This window comes from Saccopteryx leptura, chromosome 2 (genome assembly GCF_036850995.1).
Source record: "Saccopteryx leptura isolate mSacLep1 chromosome 2, mSacLep1_pri_phased_curated, whole genome shotgun sequence".
NCBI lineage: Eukaryota > Metazoa > Chordata > Mammalia > Chiroptera > Emballonuridae > Saccopteryx > Saccopteryx leptura.
The window spans coordinates 58,759,521-58,787,449 of NC_089504.1; the positions used below are offsets into that span (position 1 = coordinate 58,759,521).

General features: G+C 40.0%; 1 protein-coding gene across 1 annotated transcript in view; it reads right to left on the bottom strand.

Moving 5' to 3' along the window:
- Positions 1-27,929, bottom strand: part of PIP5K1B (phosphatidylinositol-4-phosphate 5-kinase type 1 beta) — a 388,154-nt gene that overhangs the window by 160,316 nt on the left and 199,909 nt on the right. Inside the window, exons 4-6 of the mRNA XM_066368035.1 lie at positions 23,455-23,585; positions 13,261-13,378; positions 4,359-4,511 (exon numbers count right to left, since the gene is read on the bottom strand). Of these exons, the coding sequence (XP_066224132.1) occupies positions 4,359-4,511; positions 13,261-13,378; positions 23,455-23,585 (402 nt within the window). The remainder of the gene's footprint in view (positions 1-4,358; positions 4,512-13,260; positions 13,379-23,454; positions 23,586-27,929) is intronic.

Below are 27,929 nucleotides of genomic sequence, written 5' to 3' on the forward strand. Positions count from 1 at the left end.
ATCTGTTCACTCTCCCTGGCCGGTTTGCTCAGTGGTAGAGCGTTGGCCTGGCGTGCAGGAGTCCCGGGTTTGATTCCCGGCCAGGGCACACAGGAGAAGTGCCCATCTGCTTCTCCACCCTTCCCCCTCTCCTTCCTCTCTGTCTCTCTCTTCCTCTCCCGCAGCCAAGGCTCCATTGGAGCAAAGTTGGCCTGGGCACTGAGGATGGCTCTATGGCAACGGTTCTCAACTTGTGGGTCGCGACCCCGGCGGGGGTCGAAGGACCAAAACACAGGGGTCGCCTAAAGCCATCGGAAAATACATATTTATTATACAATACATTTTTAAATAAAACATGTATTTCCGATGGCTTTAGGCGACCCCTGTGTTTTGTTCGTTGGACCCCCGCCGGGGTTGCGACCCACAGGTTGAGAACCGCTGCTCTATGGCCTCTGCCTTAGGCGCTAGAATGGCTCTGGTTGCAACAGAGCAATGTCCCAGATGGGCAGAGCATCACCCCCTGGTGGGCATGCCGGGTGGATCCCGGTCGGGCACATGCGGGAGTCTGTCTGACTGCCTCCCTGTTTCCAACTTCAGAAAAATACAAAAAAAGAAAAAAAAAATCTGCACTCTGTCATTTCCGATTTTTAGTTAAATGTTTGATTCTTACATTTATATGTGGGACTAATTTACAGCATTTCATGTTGTCTCTAGCAGATTTTGGAATTAAATAATCTTTTACATATAAATGAACTGTGTGGCATCTCAATTTGTTTTAAAACAAAGATGATAGTTATCACCTCTCATAGCAAGTGAAAAGCAGAACTGGGGCTTCTGAAATCTAAACTTCCTGTAGTCATTCCAATCACAAATAACAAATGTTATGAATGTACAAAGAAATGCAAGGTATGAAAATGACAAAATTATTTGCCTGAAACCTATATACTCTTTTTTTTTTATCTTATTTTTATTAATTTTAATGCAGTGACATTGATAAATCAGGGTACAAATGTTCCCAGAAAACATCTCCAGATTATTTTGACCTTTGATTATGCTGCATACCCCTCACTCAAAGTCAAATCGTCCTCCGTCACCTTCTATCTGGTTTTCTTTGTGCCCCCACCCTCCCCCCACTCCCTCCCTCTCCTTCCTCGCCCCTTCCCCACCCCTCCACCCCACTCCCTGTTACCATCACATTTTTGTCCTTGTCTCTGAGTCTCATTTTTATTTCCCATCTATGTATTGGTTCATATAGTTCTTAGTTTTTTTCTGATTTACTTATTTCACTCCGTATAATGTTATCAAGGTCCATCCATGTTATTGTAAATGATCCGATGTCATCATTTCTTATGGCTGAGTAGTATTCCATAGTATATATGTACCAAAGCTTTTTAATCCACTCGTCCTCTGACAGACACTTGGGCTGTTTCCAGATCTTCGCTATTGTGAACAATGCTGCTATAAACATGGGGGTGCATTTCTCCTTCTGGAACCGTTCTATGGTATCCTTGGGGTATATTCCTAAAAGTGGGATGGCTGGGTCAAAAGGCAGTTCGATTTTTAATTTTTTGAGGAATCTCCATACTGTTTTCCACAGTGGCTGCACCAGTCTGCATTCCCACCAGCAATGCAGGAGGGTTCCCTTTTCTCCACATCCTCGCCAGCACTTATTCTGTGTTGTTTTGTTGATGAGCGCCATTCTAACCGGTGTGAAGTGGTATCTCATTGTGGTTTTAATTTGCATTTCTCTAATAATTAATGATGTTGAGCATTTTTTCATATGCCTATTGGCCATCTGTATATCCTCTTTGGAGAAGTGTCTATTCATTTCTTTTGCCCATTTTTGGATTGGATTGTTTGTCTTTCTGGTGTTGAGATTTACAAGTTCTTTATAAATTTTGGTTATTAACCCCTTATCAGACATACTGTCAAATATGTTCTCCCATTGTGTAGTTTGTCTTTTTATTCTGTTCTTATTGTCTTTGGCCGTGCAAAAGCTTTTTAGTTTGATATAATCTCATTTGTTTATCCTGTCTTTTATTTCCCTTGCCCGTGGAGATAAATCAGCAAATAAGATGTCAGAGAGCTTACTGCCTATGTTTTCTTCTAAGATGCTTATGGTTTCACGCCTTACATTTAAGTCTTTTATCCATTTTGAGTTTATTTTTGTGAGTGGTGTAAGTTGGTGGTCTAGTTTCATTTTTTTGCAGGTAGCTGTCCAGTTTTCCCAACACCATTTGCTGAAGAGGCTGTCTTTACTCCATTTTATTTCCTTACCTCCTTTGTCAAATATCAGTTGTCCATAGAACTGTGGGTTTATTTCTAGGTTCTCTGTTCTGTTCCATTGATCTATGTGCCTGTTCTTATGCCAGTACCAGGCTGTTTTGAGTACAATGGCCTTGTAGTATAGCTTGATATCAGGAAGTGTGATACCTCCCCCTTTATTCTTCTTTTTTAAGATTGCTGAGGCTATTTGTGTTCTCTTTTGGTTCCATATAAATTTTTGGAATATGTGATCTATATCTTTAAAGTATTTCACTGGTATTTTAATTGGTATTGCATTGAATTTATAAATTACTTTGGGTAATATAGACATTTTAATGATGTGAAACCTATATACTCTTATTGACCAATGTCACTCCATTAAATTTAATTTCTAAACAAAATTTTTAAAAATCTTGACAACAAATTTGTCAATTAAAAAAAGGAAAATGACAAGATTACTTAGGAAAAATATTTATTTAGTTACTTATTTTTTATTAGGTGAGAGGCAGGGAGGTAGAGACAGACTCCGCATACACCCCAATTGGGATCCACCCGGCAAACCCCCTACCAGGCGATGCTCTATCTGTCTGGACTGCTGTTCTGTTGCTTGCCAACCGAGCTATTTTAGCACATGAGGTGAGGCCATGACACCATCTTCACAGCCTGGGGCCAACTTTACTGGAAGCATTTGAGCCATGGCTGTGGGAAGGAAAGAGAGAGAGAAAAGAGGGGGAGGGGTGGAGAAGCAAATGGTCGCATCTCCTGTGTGACCTGACCAGGAATCAGACCTGGGACTTCTATACGCCAGGCCGACGTTGTATTGCTAAGCCAACTGCCCAGGGCTGAAAAGTTATTTATTTTATTTTATTATTTTATTTTATTTTAGGAGAGGAGGGGGAGCAGAGAGACAGACTCCTGCATGTGCCCCGACCAGGATCCACCTGACAAACCCACTAGGGGTCGATGCTCTGTCCATCTGGGGCCATTGCTCTGTTGCAATCAGAGGTATTTTTTAGTGCCTGAGGTGAGGCCATGGAGCCATCCTTAGTGTCTAAAGCCAGTTCACTCGAGCCAATCCAGCCATGGCTATGGGAGGCGAAGAGAGAGAAAAAGAAAGACAAAGGAGAGAGAGAGAGAGAGAAAAGGGAGAGGGGTGGCAGATGGTTGCTGCTCCTGTGTGCCCTGACCGGGATTCGAACCCAGGAATTCCACACACTGGGCTGACGTTCTACCACTGAGCCAACAAGCCAGGCCCGAAAAGTATACATTTTTGAAAAATTTGGGCTAAATGTCTAGTAAATTCACCTAGACTAAATTACTGTTTCTTTGTCTCTTCCATTACTTGGAAGGTGATTTTCATGTCATCATGTTTAACCTATGAAATCCTAAATTCTGAGGCATAGTAGTTATGCCTGAATACATTCTGGTGTATAGTGCAGGGGTTGAAGATACAGTCTTTTGGAACTCTACCACTTATAGTCCAATCCCAGATCACCAGCTGAATAACCCCTGGTAACATATTCCATTTATCTTTGTCTTAAACACTCATCTACAAAACGGCAATGACTCAGTTATCCAAGGTTTCCATGAGGATTAATGCATGCAAAGCTCTTACAGCTGTGCTCAATACAGAGTTCAGTGTTCAGTGAATATTAACCACTCATATTAATTACTGTGCACTGGGTGCAAAGAGCTTTGCAATAAATGCATCACTTCCTTTATCTTACATCCTGTATCTTTTTAAATTACGATATTATTATTATCACAGCCACCACATAAAATAGGTATTCCCCAGCTTTTAAAGACTGAGGTGACTAAGGCTGAAAGGTTACCTTGCTTACTCATGGTTACACAGTTAGTTGATCGCTGAGCTGGGATTTGAACCCAGGACTAAGTGAGTCAACAGCAATACTCGACTACTACTCAGTCCTATTTTGCTTTTAAAGATCTGGTCAACAAATGTCACAGTATAGTCTAAATGCAAAAAAAAAAAAAAAAAAAAAAAGTTCGCCAAAGAGAAAGAAATTTGCCAAAAGAGCCCCTGAAAAAGAACACAGAAAAATTTTGAAGTAATTAAACCTCAAGCAGAAGCTTTAATTATGTGCGTTACTTACCATGTAATAGCCTGGCAGCAGCTTCTGAAGGAACTCTGCTTCTTTATGCTGAACTGTTTTGATAATAAATTCATCATCACTGGTCACAAAAAACAAGGACCCACTGGCTCCTGGGTTGGACAGCTCTATTAGAGGTGCATTGCAGAGGGAATACTAGAAGAGTAAATAAATAGACATTTAAAGATATGTTTGATGTATATGGTGCTTCCAAGGAGGGAAATCACAGCATTACCTATCTTGGCCATTCTGAAACAGGAAGCACTTTCCATGAGCTTTCCAAATAGGCTCCAGGTAGAGGAAGAAAGCTCTTTGTGAGATTTTGAAAACTTTAATTGATCCATTTATCTTAATAATACGTACTGTGATGGAACATAGACATGCCCCTTCCTGTTCCAGTGTATATGACAGACTCATAAATCATCATGTGTGCTCAATGAGATTACTAAAACAGTAGTGATGTCTAGGATGTTTTGTTTCCAATAAGTGCCCATAAATAACTAAAGGTATCATCCACACTGTGTATTTGAACATCAACACCTATTCTCTCACAATTTATTCTCTCCAGGGATGTTATCCATTCATGGTTTCAACAAGAGGATGACTCTATCATCTGTATCTCTAGCCAGGATCTCTCTCTAGGACTCCAGACTGGTGCATCTAACTTTTTAATAGATATTTCTACTGGGTTATATCCCAAACACTTAACATGCAACAAGTTCAAAGTCAAATTAATCCCAAGGCAGTGGTTACTCCATATGGTGCCTTTGTGAATTAGAAAGAGGTGCCTCTTTCTCCTGGAAGATATAGTGCTGGGCCAGATACAAGGTTGGAAAGTAGAGGCTGAATTCCAGGCTCTGCTTCTTCACCTTGGCCAGGTGTTCCTGGACAGTGCATGCCCTGCACAGCCATGCAGGGTGACTCTACATCATCTGACCCCCGCCCCATCCTCTATCTTCTCTCTGTTTTCCTCTATCATTGAGAATGAAAGCATTATTCACTTAGTTCCCCAAACAAGAAACTCAGGCATTATCCTTAATGCCTTACTTTTCTTCACCTTCCATATCCAGACCATTCATTATACCGACTCCTTTCATGACATCTCTTTCACCAAGACCCTAAGTTCAAGGGTTTCACCATTTCATGCCTTGATTACTATGGCAGGCTCTACCTCATCTCAACTGTCCACTCCCCAGCCCTCCAGTGCATTCTCCATTGGGAAACCAAGGATCTTTCTAAAATAAAAATCTGAGCATGTCCTTCCATGCCTTGACAACTCCCAGTGGTTTCCACTGTCTACAGAGAACATAATACCCAAGTTAATTTTAACAGATATTTCAAGGCCATGGATGGCCCAGCCCTGCCCCCCAGTCTTTCCTCTCATCACATCCCTCTTTAAATTCCAGCTCTGGTCATACAGGGCTACTTCCCATTTTATCAAGTGTGCCACACACTCTTGGCTACTAGGGTTTTGCATTTTCCTCTACTGGAAACAGCTTCCATACTATCTTCACCTAGTTGACTACCATTCATTCATGTTTTCACTCAGCATTTGAAATATCTACTGAGCCTCTACAACAGGGGTAGTCAATCTTTTTATACCTACTGCCCACTTTTGTATATCTGTTAGTAGTAAAATTTTCTAACCGCCCACCGGTTCCACAGTAATGGTGATTTATAAAGTAGGGAAGTAACTTTACTTTATAAAATTGATAAAACAGAATTACATCAAGTTAAAGCATATAATAATAATTATTTACCAAGTACTTTATGTCGGATTTTCGCTAAGTTCAGCAGAATAGATCTTTATAAAACAACTTACTATAGTTAAATCTATCTTTTTATTTATATTATACTTTGGTTGCTCCGCTACTGCCCACCATAAAAGCTGGAACGCCTACTAGTGGGCGGGAGGGACCAGGTTGACCGCACTGCAAAAGTGGGCGGTTTTTATAAAAAGGTTCGCTATCACCGTCCTAGTAAGAGGAAACAGACAAGTAAAGAAATTATACATCAGAGTATACAGTAAGTGCTATCAAGAAAAATGAAGCATGAAAAGGGGGCAAAGATACTAGCAAAGAATGAGGGGGATTGCAGTAAGTTTTCAGTAAGTGGTCACTGAAAACTTCTCGGGGAAGGCGACATTTGAGCAGAGGCATCAGGAATATCGGAGGCAGGGGCGAGGACATTTCAGGAAGAGGCAAGGACAAATGCAAAAGTATTGCGACCTGGAGAATTCAAGGCACAAGGAGGCCAGTGGCCAAAGCCGGTAAACGAGGAGAGCTGAAAGGGATGAGGCCAGAAAGGTCGAGTTGGCCAGAGCACTAGGATGCCACAGGTTACTTTAAGAACGATGGCCTTTTCTGTCAGGGAGCTGAAAGCCATGGGAAGATTTGGGGCAGAGCAGCACTCTATCCGCTGTGTTGAGACCCCATCATAGGTGGGGGAAGGGAGGTGCAGGGAGCACAGAGAGGAGGCTGTTACAGGGACTGTGGCTTGCAGCCTGCTGGCATTCATTGCAGCAAACTCTTCCTGGTTCTGTGAGGCTAGAGCAACTGCTTCCTGGCACTGGGCATTCTCATCACAGAAGTCACCACAAAATACCTTAATAGCCTATTCACTTCTTCCAAGCTCCCATTAGAGTACAGAACTCAATGAGTGCAGAAACTATGAATATCATTTGCCATGATCAGTTCAGGACCTGGGCCTTCACATAGTGAACATTCAGTAAATTTTTGTCAAATAGAATAGATGACTGAACTCCACCAATAACTGAAGGGCTGTAAATCTCACCAAAAGTTCCCAAAACTAGCAGAGAACTCAATTTATGGTTGTTGAGTTCAGTGTTTCATTAATAATCCACATTATTGACTAGAGAAACACAGGATGCAGAGCAAACGGTAAGGAGGCGAATATGTGTGATCAGACTAGCCCCAGTGAGTGGCAAAGGCAGAGATTTAAAAAAACCTTATCTTCTGCTGGAGGCCTCTGAAAACATGGGGCTGAACAGTCAGTCCCCAAAGCTCTTCATCTGGGCTTGTGAATATCCAAGTCCAAAGAATAGAAAAAACAGTTTTCTAGATGTCACCGTTTAAATTATCTTGCTTTGACAGCACCATGTATAAAGGAAACAAAATTCTCCAAGAAAAGAAAGTGAGTGTTTACTGCCTTCCTAACAGTCACGGGCAACTTCCATCGTCTATGGCAGGGGTCCCCAAACTACGGCCCACGGGCCACATGCGGCCCCCTGAGGCCATTTATCCAGCCCCCGCCGCACTTCAGAAGGGGCACCTCTTTCATTGGTGGTCAGTGAGAGGAGCACATTGACCATCTCATTAGCCAAAAGCAGGTCAATAGTTCCCATTGAAATACTGGTCAGTTTGTTGATTTAAATTTACTTGTTCTTTATTTTAAATATTGTATTTGTTCCCGTTTTGTTTTTTTACTTTAAAATAAGATATGTGCAGTGTGCATAGAGATTTGTTCATAGTTTTTTATAGTCTGGCCCTCCAATGGTCTGAGGGACAGTGAACTGGCCCCTGTGTAAAAAGTTTGGGGACCCCTGATCTATGGCATGCTCTTCCCGCCTGCCTTGCTTCCTGATGCTCCCTGTGAGCAGCACTAGAGCCTCAGCCTTTGTGGATAAGTTGAGGATAAGGTAGGAAAACAAAAATAGCCATCAGACTGCACACAGGATGCCATGGAAGCCAAGAGGAAGCAGAGGGCACTTTCCTGCCATGAGTGCACTGTCCACGTGGCAGGGTGATCAGTAGCAGCGGCACAGGACTTGGAATCAACTGATATTTGTAAAATTGTGGCTCTGCCAGCGGCTGCGATGTAACCTTGAGTAGGTAACGTAGCACCTTGGAGTCCAAAGAATCTTATCTCTAAAACAAAGATAACACCTACATGAAAGCTGTTGAAAGTTTTTAGAGTGGATGCTTTTGAAACCCTGGGCAAAGGCTGACCACTTAGCTATATGGCTGGTGCTATTTTTTATTATATGACCACCTGCAGGGGAGAGAGAGGCATGTAACCTGCAGTACACAGGCAGGTGAGGAAAAACTGGTGGTGCTTTAGGATGTACTGAGGGCGGTAGCCTGACTCTTTTGACAGGAGGGCTACGCAAAGATACACATTCTTAGAAAAGCAAGAAAAAAGATGGGTTTTTTGTAAAATCATGAATTTGAGACCCTGGAGAATAAAGGTCTTTTAAAGAGTGAAGGCAGAACCCTGACTCCAGAAATTCCAATACCTTGTTTCATGGGATTTGAATTCTTGGCTCAGAACCTTCTTATGAATAGGAGGAAAAACAAAGAATGTGAAAATTAGAGGCTGTAAATAGAGAAATTAGGGGGTGATTCAGGAAGAACTGTCTAGAGAAAACGGTTCAGACCTAAACATCTGCTCTCAATTAGTCTCAAATTCTTCTATAAGCAGTGACATAATACAGAGATTATTTCATTGGTGAGTTAATTGTCAAATACTCCTTTATTATGTAATTTATAAATATATAGGGAAAAATAAATTGTTTTGATACATTTTAATAATCTTTTTTTGGAGGGACGTCTCTGCTAGCACAGCATTAATGTGCAGTAAACTGGCATCATAATACTGAACAGAGATAGTACCACTGTTATCTGTAATTCTATGGTTTCTCAATCTACACCTCTGTTACAATGTTCTCTTCTAAGCAACCTTCACTGAAATGTTGTCTTTTAAGACAGAATAAGGAGGAGAGATGGGAACATTTTAATTAGCCATGCTCAACAAGCCCCCATGTGTACTCCTGGGTTTTATGAGCCTTCCAGGCACTTTCATTTGCGCCAGCTGTTCCAAGGTATTCATTCTCTGGCTTCTATTTCCTGCAGAGCCCCCTCCTATACCCACTGGCAGGAACGCAGAGTACAGCCGGGCTGGGCGCTGCCAAGGCAAATTAACAATGTAAACTTGTGCAGTGCGGGGGAGATCATCTTTCCTGCTGTTTCTTCCCCTAGACTGTGTTAAATATTCACTCTGCTCCCTTTTTTATTGGTATCAGTGAACCTGAAAAGACATTATATAAATCATGCTGGATTTTGGTGGAGAAGAAAGTGAACCAAAGGCCTGTTGCCCAAGCAGGGATGGGAAAAAGGCTCCGGGGCCCCTTCACCTTCCCTTGGGAGGTGCTTATTTAGGAACAAATAAGAAAGAAAACGCATTTGCACTGCTGTGTGGGGCACTCAGAAGCACTTTCACTGTGCTGTCTCACAATCCAAATTATGCATGTTTCGAGATGACACTTATAAATCAGCATGCACATGGTGAATTTTAATAAAAGTGAGATCATAAACAGAATAATTCAGACTGAAATCCAGATGCCACAGCACAAAACTAAGGAGAAATACACACATAAAATGAGGATCCAATGTCAAGCCTATCTATAGGGTTTTCAATCACTACATAGTATTACCCTCCCTTCCCCCCATTTAGATCAGTCTATCTTTACAAATTTGGGTCTGAACAGCCCCAGTTTGACAGATGACGGGATTGCACTTGGTGATTTGCACTGTACCCTCTTTGCTTCACACCGTTTTTTAAGTACATCCTATTTTCTTTCTCTGTGCTTTATTTGGGCTTAGCTCTTCCAAAATGTACTTTGTGAGGGGTGTTTGAGATCTCTGGCTGTATTCTTCAGAATGGATAATCACAGTTCACAGTTTGATGGGCTAGGGAGTACCTACCTTTAGATTACATTTAATGAGGCCTGTGACTTAGTGAATTGGGAAGCATGAGGCCAGATGGTAAAAGTAAAACACCGGGTGGGGTGGGGGGAATGGGGAGGCTGCTGTTCTGGTATGGACACTGTCCCCACCAACATGGGTAACCTTGGGCTCTCCCTGCACTCACCCCAGCTTCAGACTCCTCATCTAAAATGAAGGGGTCAGCTAGAAAGTCTCTGAGGGTTATACCTGACTTTCAGAAGCATGCTGTGTCATGCAAAAGGCCCTTCCTCAACTACTGCATTCCAGGTCACTGGGTGGGGTCCCTAGATTGAGTGGTTTGGAGGTGAGCATCTAGAAGGTGCAAGACTTAGAGGGGAAGCTGCCTCGGTCCTGGACTGTGGGTGTCCCCTGTGCAGAGCAAGTGTGTGGCTATAGCCACTGGGGACCAGGTCATGTTTAGCTAGAGAGCCACTGTCTTTTTTATGTTTTCTGTAGGCTCAAGATGGACTCAGTTATTGAACGGTGTGTACAGTTATAAGGGATGTGGAAAACAAAATCAAACAAAAGGACACTAACATGCCTGGTCCTATGCCCCCGACCCCACTTTTTATCATGTAAAATTTCAAGCATATATAAAAGTAAAGAGAATTGTGCAGTCGAAACCTGCAGGTCTGTCTTTCCGCATCAACAATTATCAACTTGTGGCCAATATTGTTTTCTTTACACCCCCAACCATACCCTTGCCTGCTTCCCTTGGATTCTTTTGAAGCATCTCAGACATCAAATCTTTTCATCCATAGATATCTCAGTACATGTCTCTAAAGAGAAGAACTCCTTTAAAACAGAACCACGATACCATCAAACCACTGAAAAAATAGTTCCTCAATGTTGGCAAATATCTAGTCAGTCTTTACATTTCACTAATTTCCTATAATTTAAAAAATCTGTTTATTTCAATTATCTGGCCCTATATTTCTAATACTCCTGATCAAAACCTTCCCCTCTTGCTGTACTGGCCCATTCAAAGTCCTTCTAAATATTTCATGCATTTGCATCTTTGGTATCACAGTCACCTTCACCTGGTCCCTTCCAACACCTTTCCCTGATTTCTCACCTACTCAAATCCTTTATAATTTTAAAATCACAGTTACACCACATCATGCCCATAAGAAGCCCTCCTAAACCATCAATCCAACAGTAAAAGACCCCTCTCTCCTTGGAAATCCTGGAGCTTTTAATGTGTTACTTCAGTTTTATTTACTGCCTGGTAGAAGAGTTGTCCTATGTAAACCAATCATCATTCCAATTAGATTCTAAGTTGTTTTAATATCATGAATTATAATGTTTTGAATCTCCCTATCATTATTAGCAAAGTATTTTGGTTACATTAGGTGTTCAGAATACCCAATGATTACATTTTGTCAGGTACATGAAGGAGGAGTTTTGCTCCCAGAGCCATCATCAGCCTAGTCTCCTATGCTCCTTTGTAAATACTCTAACCTCATTATGAAAGTAACTTTTCCAGTTTAAAGTATCATTACTGTGAAAGCTACATGAGAACTTTTTCAGAAATAGGCCTTCCCAAAAGAAAGCAACTTTGTGAGACAGAACAGTGACAGCACGGCTTCCGAGCCTGGAGGTCAATGGCCACAGGAGGGCCAAAGAGAGGTGGACTTGGGAGAAGGGGAGACAGGCAGCTGATTGGCTCTCATCCCACTGATTGGATCTGTGTTATGAAATGCAAGTCTATGGCACCTCCTTCGCCGACAGAAACTCAAAGAAAATCAGAAGGGGAATTCATTAATTTCTAATATGTGGCAGAAATAGACAGATTGATCTTGTTTTTAATAATATGATATTAAGACCATGCCGGGTCCCCCAAACACATCCCTTGAATGACACTGACCCTTAGTAATTACAGAATGGCTAGAAAACATAGGATCACACCCCTCCCCCAAATGTTTGTGTACTTGAGTGGCTGGGATGTCAGGGCTGGTAATGTTGGATAGAGTCACCTGACATTCAACTAAAGGGGTGTGGTGAGGCAGACAGCTACATGGACACACATTTCAGGACAGCAGGATGCCTAGTGACTTTCTATCCAATTATACTTGCTATATAAAGACTTATTAATATGTCTTGAATAACCAGTATTATTTCATTGGGAAGGAGTCAAATTATTTTCTCAGGGCTGAACTAAAGAAGAGGGTCATTCATGTATTGTCATCGGCACAAAAGAGAATCAGCTTGGAATTTAATCATTTACATTGTACCCAAATTAAAAGATGCATTTTAAATACTCTCTGATATAAAGGACAAATGTTGCTATACTTCCTTTGCAAAGCGTTATTCCAGGATCTAGTCAAGTCTTATTAATATCATTCAGAATGAGATGAACAATAAATATTTGATGGCATCCTTCCCACAGCTTCTTGAAAACCTATTTTGAAGAGCCCCAGGGTGTTAACCGTGATCAAATTATGCAATAAACCATTTTCCTCTGGAAAGAGAAAGGCAGTTCTTGACTCCTTGAACAGGAATAAGGTAAAACTCTGAGGGATCATCAGACTACCTCACAAAAAGCTATTATGTTTGTATCTGCTGCATGCCAGAAGGCAGACAGGGAGAACAGACAAAGCTAAAGATAAAACATGCCCTTGTACCAAATAAAAACATGTTTACATGTTTAAAAAGAGCCTGCATAGAGAGGTGGTTTTTTTTTTTTTTTTTTTTTTTTTTTTTTTGCATAGAGAGATTTTGTGAACAAAACTATCCAGTTTCTTTAAAATGATATTTAATTGTAGGTCATTAGGTCAGGGTGAGAATGGTTGCGGGCCAAGGCAGGTTTGAGATAAATGGCATAAAGAAGGCAATTAAAATAGAAAGGCTTTCAAATAGAATACAATTAGCAAAATTGGCTGGAATATTTAGAACTACTTATAATATATCTGTTAGAATAATTATCTGGAGGAGCAACCAATACCACAGTTACTTAAGTATCAATTACCATGGCAGATTTTGTAACCATCAGTTAAAAACTATAATGAAAGCACATGTTCTGAAGCCGAATTTATAATCATTATGAAACTTGGAGCTTTTACTGTGCTCCCGAGAGACACAAGTCGCTTGTCACCGTTGCTATGAGACAAATGTTTACATCACACATTTCTGGAAAAGGAAGGAAAATTATAGGTTCTTACCAAGTAATCATCAGGCTTGATACCAAAAAGTTCTCTGAAATATCGGAATGCTAGTGGAGCATATGTCTTAAATCTGAAGTCTGGGTAATGATGTGCTGGGGTCAGATTGCTCCCTTCACTGCAGTTAAAATATTAAAAAGAACAAGAAAGAGAATATTAGCAAAGGCAATTTTTATTTCAAATTCTAGTTCTACTGGTCCTGGGCCAATTTCCCGTCTTGAAAAAAACGCCCCCTGACAGTGGGTCCTGTGAAGGTCATGTTGCAAAGGCTAGTGGCCATCAGGTAAAAACAGATGCTAACTCAGCGAGGGCCACTCCAAGCAGGCATTCCCTGCCAGTCACACTGTGTGTTCAGCCTGAAAATTCTTCATCATCCCCCCGTGCTTCCGTCCTGGGGAAATCAACACACCGTCCCCAGTGAAACCATAGTTGACATGCTTTAGGCATAATATCTCGGGTTTAGTGTGTATAACAATTTTAGAAATGTATTTTTTGACCATAGATTTGGAACACTGGATAAATAAATACTTTTAAGGAGGAATAAGTGAAATAATTTTTAAAATATCTCACCAACAGCAAGAATCATCAAATTGGAAATGGATGGGAATAGAATCTGTGAAGTCTTTCTGAAATCCAGAATTATAGGAAACAATTTTTTTAGAGAAATTTTAAAACCTGATTTTCATTCCCACACACATCATCTTCTTTTCTCCCTCTTCTGGATTCATCTTTGAAAATTTTTTGCAATATTTACAATATATGAAAGGTATAAAGTATAAAGGTGTAAACCAGTGTATATCCATGATACCAAAATGCTGCTTAAGAAATAAAATTTATCCATATAGTTGAAGCCCCTCTGTATTTTTTACTGATCTTATACCATTTCCACTAGCCTGAATTTTGATGTTTATCACCAATTTTTAAAAATTTTTACTGCATAAAATACACTTTGTATAACATCAGACAAGTCACCTAACCTCCCTGTACTTGAATTTTTCATTGTGAAAAATTAGAACAGTCCAGTAAATAATATGATTTTATACAGAGGGGCAATATCCCTTTTTGCTATGTTCTAAGTGGAACATCGAAAGTCCATGCAGGTTTATCTTGGTCTGGCCTTCATGATACCACCCTGACAAATAAGACTGTGTTCCTTTGACTAATATTAAGACTAGTTTGGCCTGACCTGTGGTGGCGCAGCAAATAAAGCGTCGACCTGGAAATGCTGAGGTCGCCGGTTCGAAACCCTGGGCTTGCCTGGTCAAGGCACATATGGGAGTTGATGTTTCCAGCTCCTCCCCCCTTCTCTCTCTCTGTCTCTCTCTCCTGTCTCTCTCTCTCCCTCTCTCTCTCCTCTCTAAAAATGAATAAATAAAGAAAAATTAAAGATGAAGAAACTGAGGTTTCTTTAAAAAAAAAAGTCTAGCTTTCACTCTCTTAAAGCACACTGGATATCAAGTATGGTAGTTAAGATACTCTTAATTCCTTGTAGTCCAGAAAGACCTGGGTTTGAGTTCCAGCTCTACCATTTACAAGCTGTTTCCTGAGGTGAGGTACTGAGCCTATAGAAATGCAATTGCAAAGGGCATAAAATGTGAACGGCCATGTGCCTGCATGTAAGAAGTTCTCAATATGGGTGACTGAGGTTGTATGATGACAGGAAACAGTCCAGAGGTGAACACTTCACAGGAAGAATTAATTGGCTATATAGTTTTAAAAAAATGACAAAAAGAATAATATTTGTAATGTATATCACAAAGGGCTAACCTCCCAATTTAAAGAGCTCTAATCAACATTAAAGAAAAAGACCAAGAAAGGGCCCTGGCCAGTTTGCTCAGTGGATAGAGTGACAGCCCTGTGTATGGATGTCCTAGGTTTGATTCCTGGTCAGGGCACACAGTAGAAGCAACCATCTGCTTCCTCCCCCTTCCTCTTCCTCTTCTTCCCCTTTTCCCCTTCTGCAGCCGGTGGCTGGTTTGAGTGTCAACCCCGGCACTAAGGATAGCTCGTTGGTCTTAGCATTAGCCTTACTCACTAAAAATAGCTCAGCTGATTTGAGCATCATTCCCAGACTGGCGGTTGCCAGTGGATCCCAGACCAGAAGCATGCAGGAGTCTATCTCACTATCTCCCCTCCTCACACTTAAAAAAAAAAGAAAGAAAAAAAGAACAAGACCAAAAAGTTAATTAAAAAATAGCCAGAGATATAATCAGGCACTTCACAGAAATGGAAATATAAATGACTCAAACACATGAAAAGATGTTTGACATCATTCATAATAAAATGAAAACGAAATATCACTGCGAGACCATCAGATTGAAAAAAAATCCAAAAATTATGGGACAGGTCAAGGGAAATTGGCTGAAATAGTATTAGTGGGAAAGTAAATTGATACTTTCTCTATAAAGCAGTAGTTTTCAACTGCCAATCCACAGACTGGTGCTGGTCCACAAAAGAGTTTACCACCCTGATAGTAGATGAAGATTATAGACCCAGTGATTATAATCTTCATACAACATCAGGATTGTTAACTCTTTTGCGAACCAACATGAAATTGCCAGTGGATTGGCACCAGTCCATCAATCATTGGTTGAAAACCGCTGCTATAGAGGATATTTTGATAACTTGTCAATATTATAAATGTATGTAACTCTTTGATCCAGCAAATCCACGCTTACAGAGATAAAGTAGCACATGTACAAAATGACATATGTGTACTTGGTTATTCATTATAGCATTGTTTGTAAGGATGAAGGATTGGAAGCAAGCTAGATGTCTCTCACAAGGGGACTGGTCAACTTAATTATGGGTCAGCCATACACTGGGATACTGTGCAAATGTTAAAAAAGAACAAGGAGGTTTAATATGTAATGACATGGCAAGATCTCTAGGATAAATTAAGTGAAAGAAGCATGATACAGATACTGCCTGTGGCATGCCACCATTTGTATACAAAAGGAAAAAACATATTTTTGGCAGGTATCTGCATAAAACATCCTTGAAGAATAAACATGCCTCTAGTAACAGTGATAATTGGGACTGGACATTGGGTAAAAAAAAGGCATAGGGACCAAAGAGATACTTTTCACAGTCTTCCTTTTAAAAACATCATGAGGATAAACCCTTCTATGTATTACTATTCACATTAAAACATTTTTAAAAATTAGGGTTAAAAGCCATTACTTTATACACACACCCAAAACAGAACACAGCATGCTCAGTACCACAGCAGCAGGGGTTGTTACTGCAGATTAAGCTGCTCCAGTGAATAACAAATACCAGCTTGACATGAATGAAGCTTTACTGAAGGAAATGAATACCAATGAGACTGTTGGCCTCTGCTGGAGTTTGTCAGGGGTTACAAAGCCCAAGAGCAGAACCAAACAGCACGTTCAGCGAAGACCAGCCAGCAGGCACCAACCTTGGTTTTCTGAGGTCATGCCTTGGCAGACCTACTGGCTATGGGTACTGGGCCACAGATGTCCAACACAGGCTCCTCAGCACATGTACTAAATGCTTAGCTAGGCAGTTAAACACAATTGCAATCAACATTAGTCTGCTGGCCAGTGGAAGGGTCCCCCTGCAGACTTGAGCTTGGGTGGTCTCCACCAGAAGATGCCCAGCAGCTAGACCTACTCAGCAAAATTCAAGTCTGCAGTAAATCAGACTTCTTCACAAGATTTATATCATTTTTCTTCAAGGAATTTGTGTAGTGTTTGAGGGGAAAAACCCACTTTCCCCTGTAGGCATAAAATAGAGGCTTTGGAAATTTCAGCTGCGAGGTTTTCAGCAGTGGTTCTAGATATAGATCCAAGCCTTGGACGAGTTTATGTCAGCACTGTTTAAAATGCAGGTGGTTGGCGTCAAAACCATAATATCTGGCACTGATATCTGGCAACATCTATGGAGACCTTTGACATATATGTTTGCCTGTCATTTAGAATAATGTATTACCCTCATAAGAGTTCTGTGGAATTCTCTTCCCCAAGAAGGGTACTCACTAGGTATTCAAATAAATCCTGAACAGCATGTCCGTCAAAACTATAGGGAGTCCATTTTCTACAATAATACTCACATCCAACTCAGTTCATTTTGTAAGTGAGGAGATTAAAATGCAGGAGAATTTTTATAAATCCTTTAGTTAGATAATTATTCTTCCTCCTCCTCCTCCTCCTCTCCTCCTCCTCCTCCTCCTCCTCCTCCTCCTCCTTCTTCTCTCTTCTTCTTTTGTCCTTCTCCTTCTTCTCCTCCATTTTAGGTGAGAGAAGAGGAGATGGGGGCAGACTCCCACATGTGCCCCAACTGGGATCCACCTGGCAACCCCATCTAGGGCTGATGCTCAAGTACTGAGCTATTTTTAGCACCTGAGGCTGATGGGCTCCAATGGAGCTATCCTCAGTGCCTGGGGCCATGCTCAAATCAATCAAGCCACTGGCTGTGGGAGGTGAAGAGGGAGAGAAGAGAGCAGGGAGAAGCAGATGACTGCTTCTCCTGGATACTCTGGGAATTAAACCCAGGATGGCCATATGCTGGGCTGATGCTCTATCCACTGAGCTACCGGCCAGGGCCAGATAGTTATTCTTGAAGTGGAAAGATATGTAACTTTTACTGCCAGCATTTGAACCCTGATTCTCATCCCAGAGAAGGCAGTGATGGTGTCCCTTAGAGGGGCGTGGAGGAATGGAATAGAGCTGCTTGTCAAGGGGCCAGAGAGGCAGATTTAGGTTCAGAATTCTAGGGTAAAAGCTAAATGCTTTTTCTGATTCAAAAAATCAGAAGTGCTGTTCCTGTGCTTTATTGCCATAGTGTGGGGAAACACAAGACTTTTCGGCCAGCTACTCCTAAATTCTAACCCTGGCTTTACCATTTATTGGTTGAATGGCTTTTGATTAAGCCATTTACTATCTCAGGGCCTTAGTTAATGCATCTGAAAAATGGGTGGGGTTTTTTGTAAAGATGAATGGTAATAACAATAATATTATATACTATATGACATAAATACAATATCAGTAAAACTATGCTTGGTTCATACTTGGAACTTTTAAACTTTACCTCCCTTTGCCACCTCTGTTGCAACTACTAAATAGTCTAAACATGGTACAAACATTATGAAACATCCTTTCCCCCTAATCCCATATGCACTTGAAAATTTATCTACAACCTTGAGTTTATGACTGCAGAATAGAATTTGGGGTCAAAATATTAAGATATGGTCATGATTCTCTACTCATCTACTTTGTAATTTTGGAAGATCATAGAACCAAATCGTTGAAAGGGCTTTTATATCACCCTTCAAATCTTAATCAGGTCCAGAGCTTTTCCCACCCCTAATATGAAATAATCTGTAGAACAAATACATAATATCTAAAAATAACTCTGAGCCATTTTCAAATAAATAAATAGCATGATACAGTTGGTTGCTAAGGGAAACAGATTTTGCAGCTTCACAACAGTAGTAATAAAAACATCTCAAAAAACCCCAAGCAATTAATTCTCCCTATGACCTGGTGGAATCACAGAATTTTAGAGCCACCAGGGTCTTCAGAATGTTTCATCTGCTTACAGCAGAGCCAGTCCACCCCACCTTCTCTCATGCTCCCCCCTGGCCAAGTGCAGAAGTATGGGTGGGTAGGGAGGAAGCATTATTTGGTAGCTTTATTGAGGTATAATTGGCATTCAATAAATTGTATAGTTCATTAATTTTGTCATGTACATATCCCAGTGAAACCATTGCAACAATCATGGCACAAAATTTATTCACTTTATGTGGCATATGGAACTGCTGAGAAACAATGTATAATAAAACTAATTTTACTATAGTCTGTTTGACAAACAGGAGTTAAATTTTTATGGTTAATTAATCTATGACAAAGAAGGCAAGAATATATAATGGAATAAAGACAGTTTCTTCAACAAATGGTGTTGGGAAAATCGGACATATATGCAAAAAAAATGAGACTAGACTTCTTTCTTATACCATATACAAAGATAAATTGAAAATGGATTAATGACTTAAATGTAAGATCTGAAACCATATAGCTCCTAGAAGAAAAGATAGGCAGTAAACTCTCTGATGTCACTCTTAGTAATATTTTGAATATGTCTCTTCAGGCAAGGGAAACAGAAAAACAAAATGGGGCTACATCAAACTAGAAAGTTTTTGCACAAGAATGAAACCATAAACAAGACAAAAAGACAACCTACTGAATGGGAGAAAAAATCTTCCAATGGTACATCTGATAAGGGTTATTATCCAAAATAAGGAACTCATACAACTTCCTATCAAAAAATAATCTGATTAAAAAAATGGGCAGAGGACCTGAATAGATGTTTTTCCAAAGAGGACATACAGATGGCCAATAGATATATAAAGTCATGCCCAATGTCACTAATCATGAGAGAGATGAAAATTAAAGCAACAATGAGATATCACCTCACACCTGTCAGAATGACTATCATTAATAAATTAACAAACAAGTAAGTGTTTGCCAGGAGGTGCACTGTTGATAGGACTGTAAATTGGTGCAGCCACTATGAAAAACAGTATGGAGGTTCTTAAAATTTTTTTTTTAAAAATCTACCATATGGACCCAGCAATTCCACTGCTGGATATTTATCTAAAGAAATCCAAAACACTAATTCAAAAAGATATATACACCCCTATGTTCCCTGCAGCCTTATTTACAATAGCCAGATATAAAATAACCTAGTGTCCACCAATAAAAGAATGGATAAAGAAGATGGGGTATATATACAATGGAATATTACTCAACCATAAAAAATGAAATCTTGCTATTTGTGACTACATGAATGGATCTAGAGGGTATTAAGTGAAATAAGTCAGGCAGAGAAAGACAAATACCATATGATTTCACTTATATGTTGAATCTAAAAAAAATAAAATAAATGAACAAAACAGAAACAAACTCGTATATATAGAGAAAACAACTGGATGGTTGCCAGATGGTAGGGGATTGGGAAGAAGGACGAAAAAGTGAAGTGATTAAGAAGTACAAATTGCCGGTTATAAAAATACTCATGAGGATGTAAAGTACAGCATAGGGAAGGAATATAGTCAATAATATTCTAATAGCTATGTATATTGTCAGATGCATATTAGACTTTCAGGGTGATCACTTCGTTACATAAATGTCTAATCACTATGTTGCACACCTGAAACTAGTATAATATTGTAGGTCAACTGTAATTGAAAAATAAATTATAAAAGAAGAAAGTGCCCATGAAGACCTTACTTATGTGCTCCTTATTATAAAGTATCTTATAATGTCATGTATCTATATAATTTAGTTGTTAAATAGACATAATTTTAATATTTAAGATTAATTTTAAAATAATTTGGAGTTTTAGTAGTTGTAAGAATCATGTAATAAGTCTATGAACAAAATTGGTATTTACTAGAAAGATTATCCTTTGAAATGTGAAGTAATGTGCTAGGTCAGTGGCTCTCCAACTTCTATGTGCTTAGAATCACCCAGAGGAATTATTAAACAGGTTCCTAGATCCCACCTCCAGTGTTCTGATTCAGCTGATTTGGGGTGGAGCTCATGAATCTGCAATTCTAACAAGCCAAGTGATGCTGATACTGCAGGCCTGGGGACCACATGTTGGGTCATGATTTCCCCAGTGCTCCTCAATGGTTGGCTCTGTTAATTGGCCACCATGAGTAGAAGAAGTCAGCAAGGATGGAGCACCCTGCCCTTCTTCATAAAATATCTTCAGCTGTAACAGCTCCCACCACTCTGAACTCACTCCCAGCCTTCCTCCACAAAAGGCCTCCATTCCCCTGGTTCTATATAGCTGAAGAGAAAAATAAGATTGACATGTCTGAGTGGAGGCCCTACAAGGTCATGAAAGTCAGAACATCCTAAAAACACATTTATAGGAATTATGAGTCTATGAGATCATGCCAAAAGATTAAGATAAACTCATTATTTCCTGACTTTAAACAGAAAAATATAGTTCATGCATACTTTTTTGGAATGATACACAGACTGTTAAAAACATCAAACAATTTCCAGCTGAGAAAGAAGAGTGGCGTCATGAGCAAACAGGATTGTTTCTTAGGCCTTGGAGTTGTCCATTTTCTGTACGGAAACTAATTCTCAGACCTGCTCAAGGACCCTAGAGGAATCAAACTTAAAAATTCTGAAAGACCAACTTTATTCTTCAGCCAAGACCATTTAAGGAAAATGAGGCTGTCTGGATATTTATGGGCTCCATTGTGATTACACGGGCACAGCCACTTATTTCTAGGAGTTGACACCTATCCACATAGATAGAGGTAAGTAGCATCCTTCCGGAGATTGATTGATTGATTATTTATTTATTTATTTATTTATTTTTGAGAAAGGCACAGAGACAGAGACAGAGAATGTGGAATATCAAGCTGTTCCTGTACGTACCCTGACCGGGGATTGAACCAGTAACCTTTGCGCCTTGAGACAATGCTCCAACCAACTGAGCTATCTGGCCAGGGCTTAATTTGTTTTTTTATTGATTGATTGGTTTTTAGAGAGACAGAGAGAGGAAGGGAGAGAGAGGGGAGGGAAAAGGGAAGCATTCATCTGTCGTTTCACTCAGTCATGTATTCATTGGTTACTTCCCATTTGTGCCTTGACTGGGGATCGAACCTTCAACCTTGTTTTGGGATGACACTTAACTGATTGAGCTAACTAACAGGGCCTGGAGATTTCTTTTTTTCTAAATAAGGCAATGAAAACACTGACAGTAAAAGTGTCATTCCAGCTATTCTCACACAAGTTCAGTTATAATCAATAATAAAAGTAATTTATTTTAGCCAGGCAGGGAAGGACAAATACCATATGCTCTCACTAATATGTGGAATCAAATGAACACAATAAACTGAGGAACAAAATAGAAACAGAGGCAGGGTCACAGGGAACAGATGGACAGCTGTCAGAGGGAAGGGGGAGAAGGGAATGGGATCAAAGAAGGTGAAGGCCAAAATCATAATATACACATAACACACAGATACAGGTAACAGGGTAGCAATAGCCAGAGGGAAAGGGGGGAGTAAAGAGGGGGGAAAGGAAAAAGAGGGGGAATGAGGGTGGAAAGAGACTTTGCATGGGGCATGGCGGGCATGATTCAGGTAGATGGTATATTAAGTTGTACACTTGAAACCATGTCAACACAATAAATTTTAAAAAACAAAATTCGTGGCTTATTTTGAAGAAATATATTTAAAAAAACAATTGTGACAAGTCAATCCTCATAGCCCTAAAGACAAAACAATTATCTCCAATCTCCCAAAATAATCTTTTTTATTTGCTAGACCATTTTCTTTATTTTCTAGACCATGAGTAAAACACATTTAGGTAAAGGTGGAGACATTATAATAGGAAAATATGCCGTATCTAAAATAGAATATTTGTATAAAAAATCCTATCAGTAGTGGTAACATTTCCATTTAATAATGATTATTTCTCTTCCTATATTAAGCTAGTACTAGACTTAAACTTTTTATTTACTTTATTTTTCTAAAGCAGACGTAATATAATGCCCACCATTTTAACCATTTTTATGTGTACAGTGCTATGACCTTGCGCACATTTACAATGCTGTGTAACCATCACCAACATCCAATCTCAGACTTATTTGTTGAATTGAATTTTCCACTGAATACAATAAAGTTAGAGGTGGCATGAATGGGTAAGTTGGATGTTTTAGCAAAGATGGTATCAAAATACTGGGATTCTTAACAAGGTTTCTTGAGGAAAGCTAAGTTGAATGACTTAAGTTAAAAGGAGGAGCTGAGTGAACTCAGTCAGATGCTATGGCCAACCATGCTTCCCCTCCCACCTTTTAAATTAAGGGGAAACAAAAACCTGGCAGCAGCTGCTGTTCTTGGGTGCCTTCTTATTCTAAACCTATACAGACATTACTGTAGTGACTGCACTCTTTCCCACTGACTCTCAAAGTCCTTTTCCACACGGTCTTTCAGGCATTGTCACAACTAATTACAACTGGCCCACAGCATGGAATCTATTTCCCATCTCCATGTAGAAAATGCAAGCCACCTGATGCAACAGAAAGTAACAATCAGTTGGGCTGCTTTGAGGCCGCTAAAAGTCCAACATGTACATCAGTACATTACACACACACCGGTAGAAAAGTCTTTAATATGGGGATAGCACACACAAAACACCTTACCTGGGTAGGAACACACTTTCCACCACGTAGAAGTCTTGCATGAGGACATCTCGGTCTGGCTTGGAAGTGAGATTACCCACTGTGTATCCTATTCCCAGCTGGATAGCACCTTTGATAGCAGATGATGCAGTCTGCAAAGCAAACATGGGTCTCAGAATTAGCCTCAATAATGCTTCCAGCAGCAAAACGGGCATTAGATTTTCTTTCGTTTTTAAGCAATGAGAAAGCAAGGTTTGAAAAGATGATAGGTTGCTTCTTTTGACGGAGGGCTTATTCCAGACATTAAAGACCCTTCTTATCATGAAATTATTTTTGTGGTACTCTTTTCTAGCAAACGTTTTTTCAAAGGTCAAATAAATTACAATCCCAAATCTCCATCTTTCTTTTATTTGGTAGAACACTTTCAATATGTAGCATCATAACTTCTAACAAACAAGTAAAGGATACACTCATATTTTTAAAAATCCTACAGGTCAGGAAGAATAGTTTATCTTCATAAAAAGTGAGAGAGCTAAAAGTAATTTGAGTCTTTAGAATACACAAAATTTATTTGGGAAACTGCTTACTAATATTGCCACAAATTCACAATCAAAATTTCTTACATGATCTGTGATAAAACGCATAGCATTGGATCACCAATATTTCTAATCTACTACTTTTCCAATGTCATTCCATAATTAAATTGACATAATGTTAACTTGGGGAATTACTGTCACATATATGTGTATGTGTAGTATATATTTATAGATATTTCTAATCAACATAATAGGAGATATAGAAGAATAAATCAATTTGGGAAAGTTTGAATGCATTCTTCTTAATGTTGAAAGTGCCATGTTTTCATGCCTTGCAGTGGTTACTGCAGTACTATGTATGTATACAGGGGGTGCTAGATAAATACTTAAATTTTCTGGTTGTCATAACTGGTGGTGGTAGTGTTACTGCTGGCAACAGTGGGTAGAGGCCAGGGATGCTGCTAAACATCCTACAGGGCACAGAATGGCTTCTCATCACAAGCAATTATCAACAGTGCTGAGGTTTAGAAACCCTGACTTAAATGGATATGATAAAAATAAACTGTCCTATAAAACAATACTTTCTGAGTTTACATGTTTACTTAGCACCCCACCCCCCCACACACATATGCTTTATTCTTTTTTATTTCTTCACATTTTTAACATCAAAGAATATATCTCTCTTCTCGAAAAAGTGTATCCTCCTGATTTCTATGATAGAACCTGATCTTGGGACCACTTTCACCTTTTGTGGTGGTCTCTCATTTCTTCACCAACTTCTCATATTCTTTTTGCTATAGAGCAGTATCCCTAAAAGTTTGATCCTTGACCCTTGGATTATCTACTTATGTAGATAATCCATTTCTAATGGCTTCAAAAAATGTCTCAGATCTTTTTAACCTATTTGGATGCTGTTTTATCATCACACATGCAGTCTATACAAAATCAAACTAGTATCTTACAACTTTCCCACCCCACCCTTAAGACTCATTTTTTTTTTCCTCAGGCACTGTAATCCTCAGTCACCCAAGGTTGAACCCCAAACAAACCACATGCAGCACAGGGCTGGGTTCCCAATAAACACTTGTTAACGCCACCTGAAATGGCCATGATCAGTTAGTCCTGCTTAGTCACCTCCACTATCCTTTTCCCATGGAGTCATCATGTAGTTGCTTTGCTTACTCCACTGCAAATATTACACAGCCCTTGGACTGAGGACCTACTACCTAACTATCTACTTCCTCCCTGCAGGAGGTGGAAAAACATCGTGGTGGGGTTTTTTTTTTTTCATGTGTCTTTTTACTTAAGATCCCAGGACAGCAAGATGAGACTCAAGCCCATTGTGCAATGAGTGCTTAAAAAACAACACATTTGCTATTTTAATACTCCATCTCTGAGCTCCGCAATGCCACCAGCTGGCATTAGTGACCTTTTGTACCAACAGCTCTGCCTTCTGAAGGCTGATATGATTTTCCTCATTTTAAGCTTACATAAAAATTCAAAAGGCATCTCTTCTCCTACCCATCACTCAGAGCAGTATGGCACCAGATGTGACATCAGCACTTTCCAGAGGACACAACTCCAAAATGTCCTGTTCCCGACCTGGCAAGAGACTCATATGCTCTCAAAGTTGCTTTTCCCTCCCCACACCCCAACTAAGTCTGCTTTCCAGAACTACTCGTATTTCTGCTTAATTCAGTCATTTAACACTTCCTGGGCTGGAAGACCTGTCAAACAGATGGAGCACCCAAGTCTTTGTTGATCCCCCCACTCCCCAGCAACAGAAGGTAGTCAAGGTTGTAGCACTCTATATCTGGTGTCTTCAAACTTTAGAAAGCATGAGGATCATTGGGACACTTGTTAAAACAGACTGAAGGCAAAACTCTAGAGACAGTAAAAAGATCAGTGGTTGCCAGGGGCTGGGGGGAGGGGAGGGATTATTAGGCAGAACACAGGATTTTCAGGGCAAGAAAAACACTCTGGATGATACTATAAAGGTGGATACATATCACTATACATTTGTCTGAACCCTCAGAATGTATACCACCAAGAGTGAACTATGGACTTCGGGAGATTATGACATGTTAGTGTAGGTTCATTAATTGTAACAAATACGCTATTCTGGTGGGGGATGTTGACAACGGGGGAGTCTGTGCACATGCAGAAGGTATCTGAGAAATCTCTATACCTTCCTCTCATTTTTTCTATCAACTTACCCTACTCTAAAAATAATAGTTTTAAAAACATCAATGGACATTTAAAACTAAAACCAAAAACAGACAGATGGGTTGCAGTCCCAGAATTTCTGATTGAGAAGGTCTGGGGTAAGTCTCAAGAATTTGTTCTTGCTCTAAGGCAGGGGTCGGAAACCTGTGGCTCACGAGCCAGATGTGGCTCTTTTGATGGCTGCATCTGGCTTGCAGACAAATCTTTAATAATAATAAAAAATAATGTTAAAAATATAAAACATTCTCATGTATTACAATCCATTCATTTCCTACCACTCATGTTCATGGTTGCGGGTGGCTGGAGCCAATCATAGCTGTCCTCCGGGAAAACATCAAATTTTTATTGGATGATGCGTAACGATGTACATGGGTCATTGTATGGCTCTCACAGAATTACATTTTAAAATATGTGGCGTTCATAGCTCTCTCAGCCAAAAAGTTTCCTGACCCCTGCTCTAAGGGGCACTGAAAAAAATCTCCCTTCTATAGTATAAGATTACATTTTGAGTTGCTGAAGTAATAAGATTTTGGAAAAGGCCTGCTGATGTCTGTTTAATAAAAACAAAAAACAGACTTGAAACAGTATTACTTGCCCCTTCAGGCTCCTTAAAATTCAAGTGTTCTGATGGAAATAATAATGACTTGCAAAAAAAGTTCATCGTTTCTGATCAACTATTTGTGCCAGGCATTTGATGGATGATAGATAACACAATCACCATTACAATCTGTCAGAGTAATAGCACATACTTAATAGTGTTTACTAAATGACAGGCACTGTTTTAAGTGCTTTTGGTTATATAAACTCTTTATCCTCATAATGACCCTATAAGGTATGTACTGTTATTATCTCCATATGACTGACTGGGAAGGTTTAGTCACTGATACCAGGTCACACAGTGGAGAGGTGGAGGTGGGACACTGATATCAGGTCACACAGTGGAGAGGTGGAGGTGGGACTCATATCTGAAGAGTCTGGCTCTGAGTCCTAACTTGGACACTGCTAAGCAGGTACACTGCTGCCTCTGTGAGAATCTCTGAACTCATTTAACCCTTCCAAGGACCCTGAAAACTAGCAACAATCACACTCATTTTACAGGTGGTGAATTTAGAGCCAGCAAGGTAAATGCTTGCCCCAGTCTCATTGCTAGTGTGTGGTAGTCTGGCAGCAAAGCTCACGCTGCTTACACATTGTTTTTTGCTTTTTTTTTTTCCCTCAAAATAAGCCTAAAATCAAAGACATAAGTTCTCTTTATGTCTGGCTGTTTGACCTCAGCAAAGATAACAGCTTGGTAGGAGCTATTCCTGTTGATGAAATGGGCATAAAATATTTTATTTGCTACTAGTCATAAGCAACCATGGGTAAAGAAGTCCAAGAAAAACTGTTGGGTTTGCAGGTAGGCAAGCCTAATGCCTTCTACAAAGAAGGCACTTCTCACCTTCAGGTTCCACTTGGTAGACCAGTATATTTAACATTGACCCCGGTCAATGTTACTACTAGCCGCATGGGAGGTATAAACACAGGGAGGAATGACACCTTGAGGTCTTCTTCTCCCTGTCTCTGTAAAATTAAGTGCTTCAGCGTTGATTCACTTGGGTGTAATTAAAAAGCACCTTTTCTACTTCAAGGCAGTTGTCTGGTTGTGTCCAACATGGCATGTGGTTTCCTGAGTCACAGGCGTAAAAGTCCCATCACCTGACATTTTCCCGCTGGACATCAGGCATGTGGAAGGCG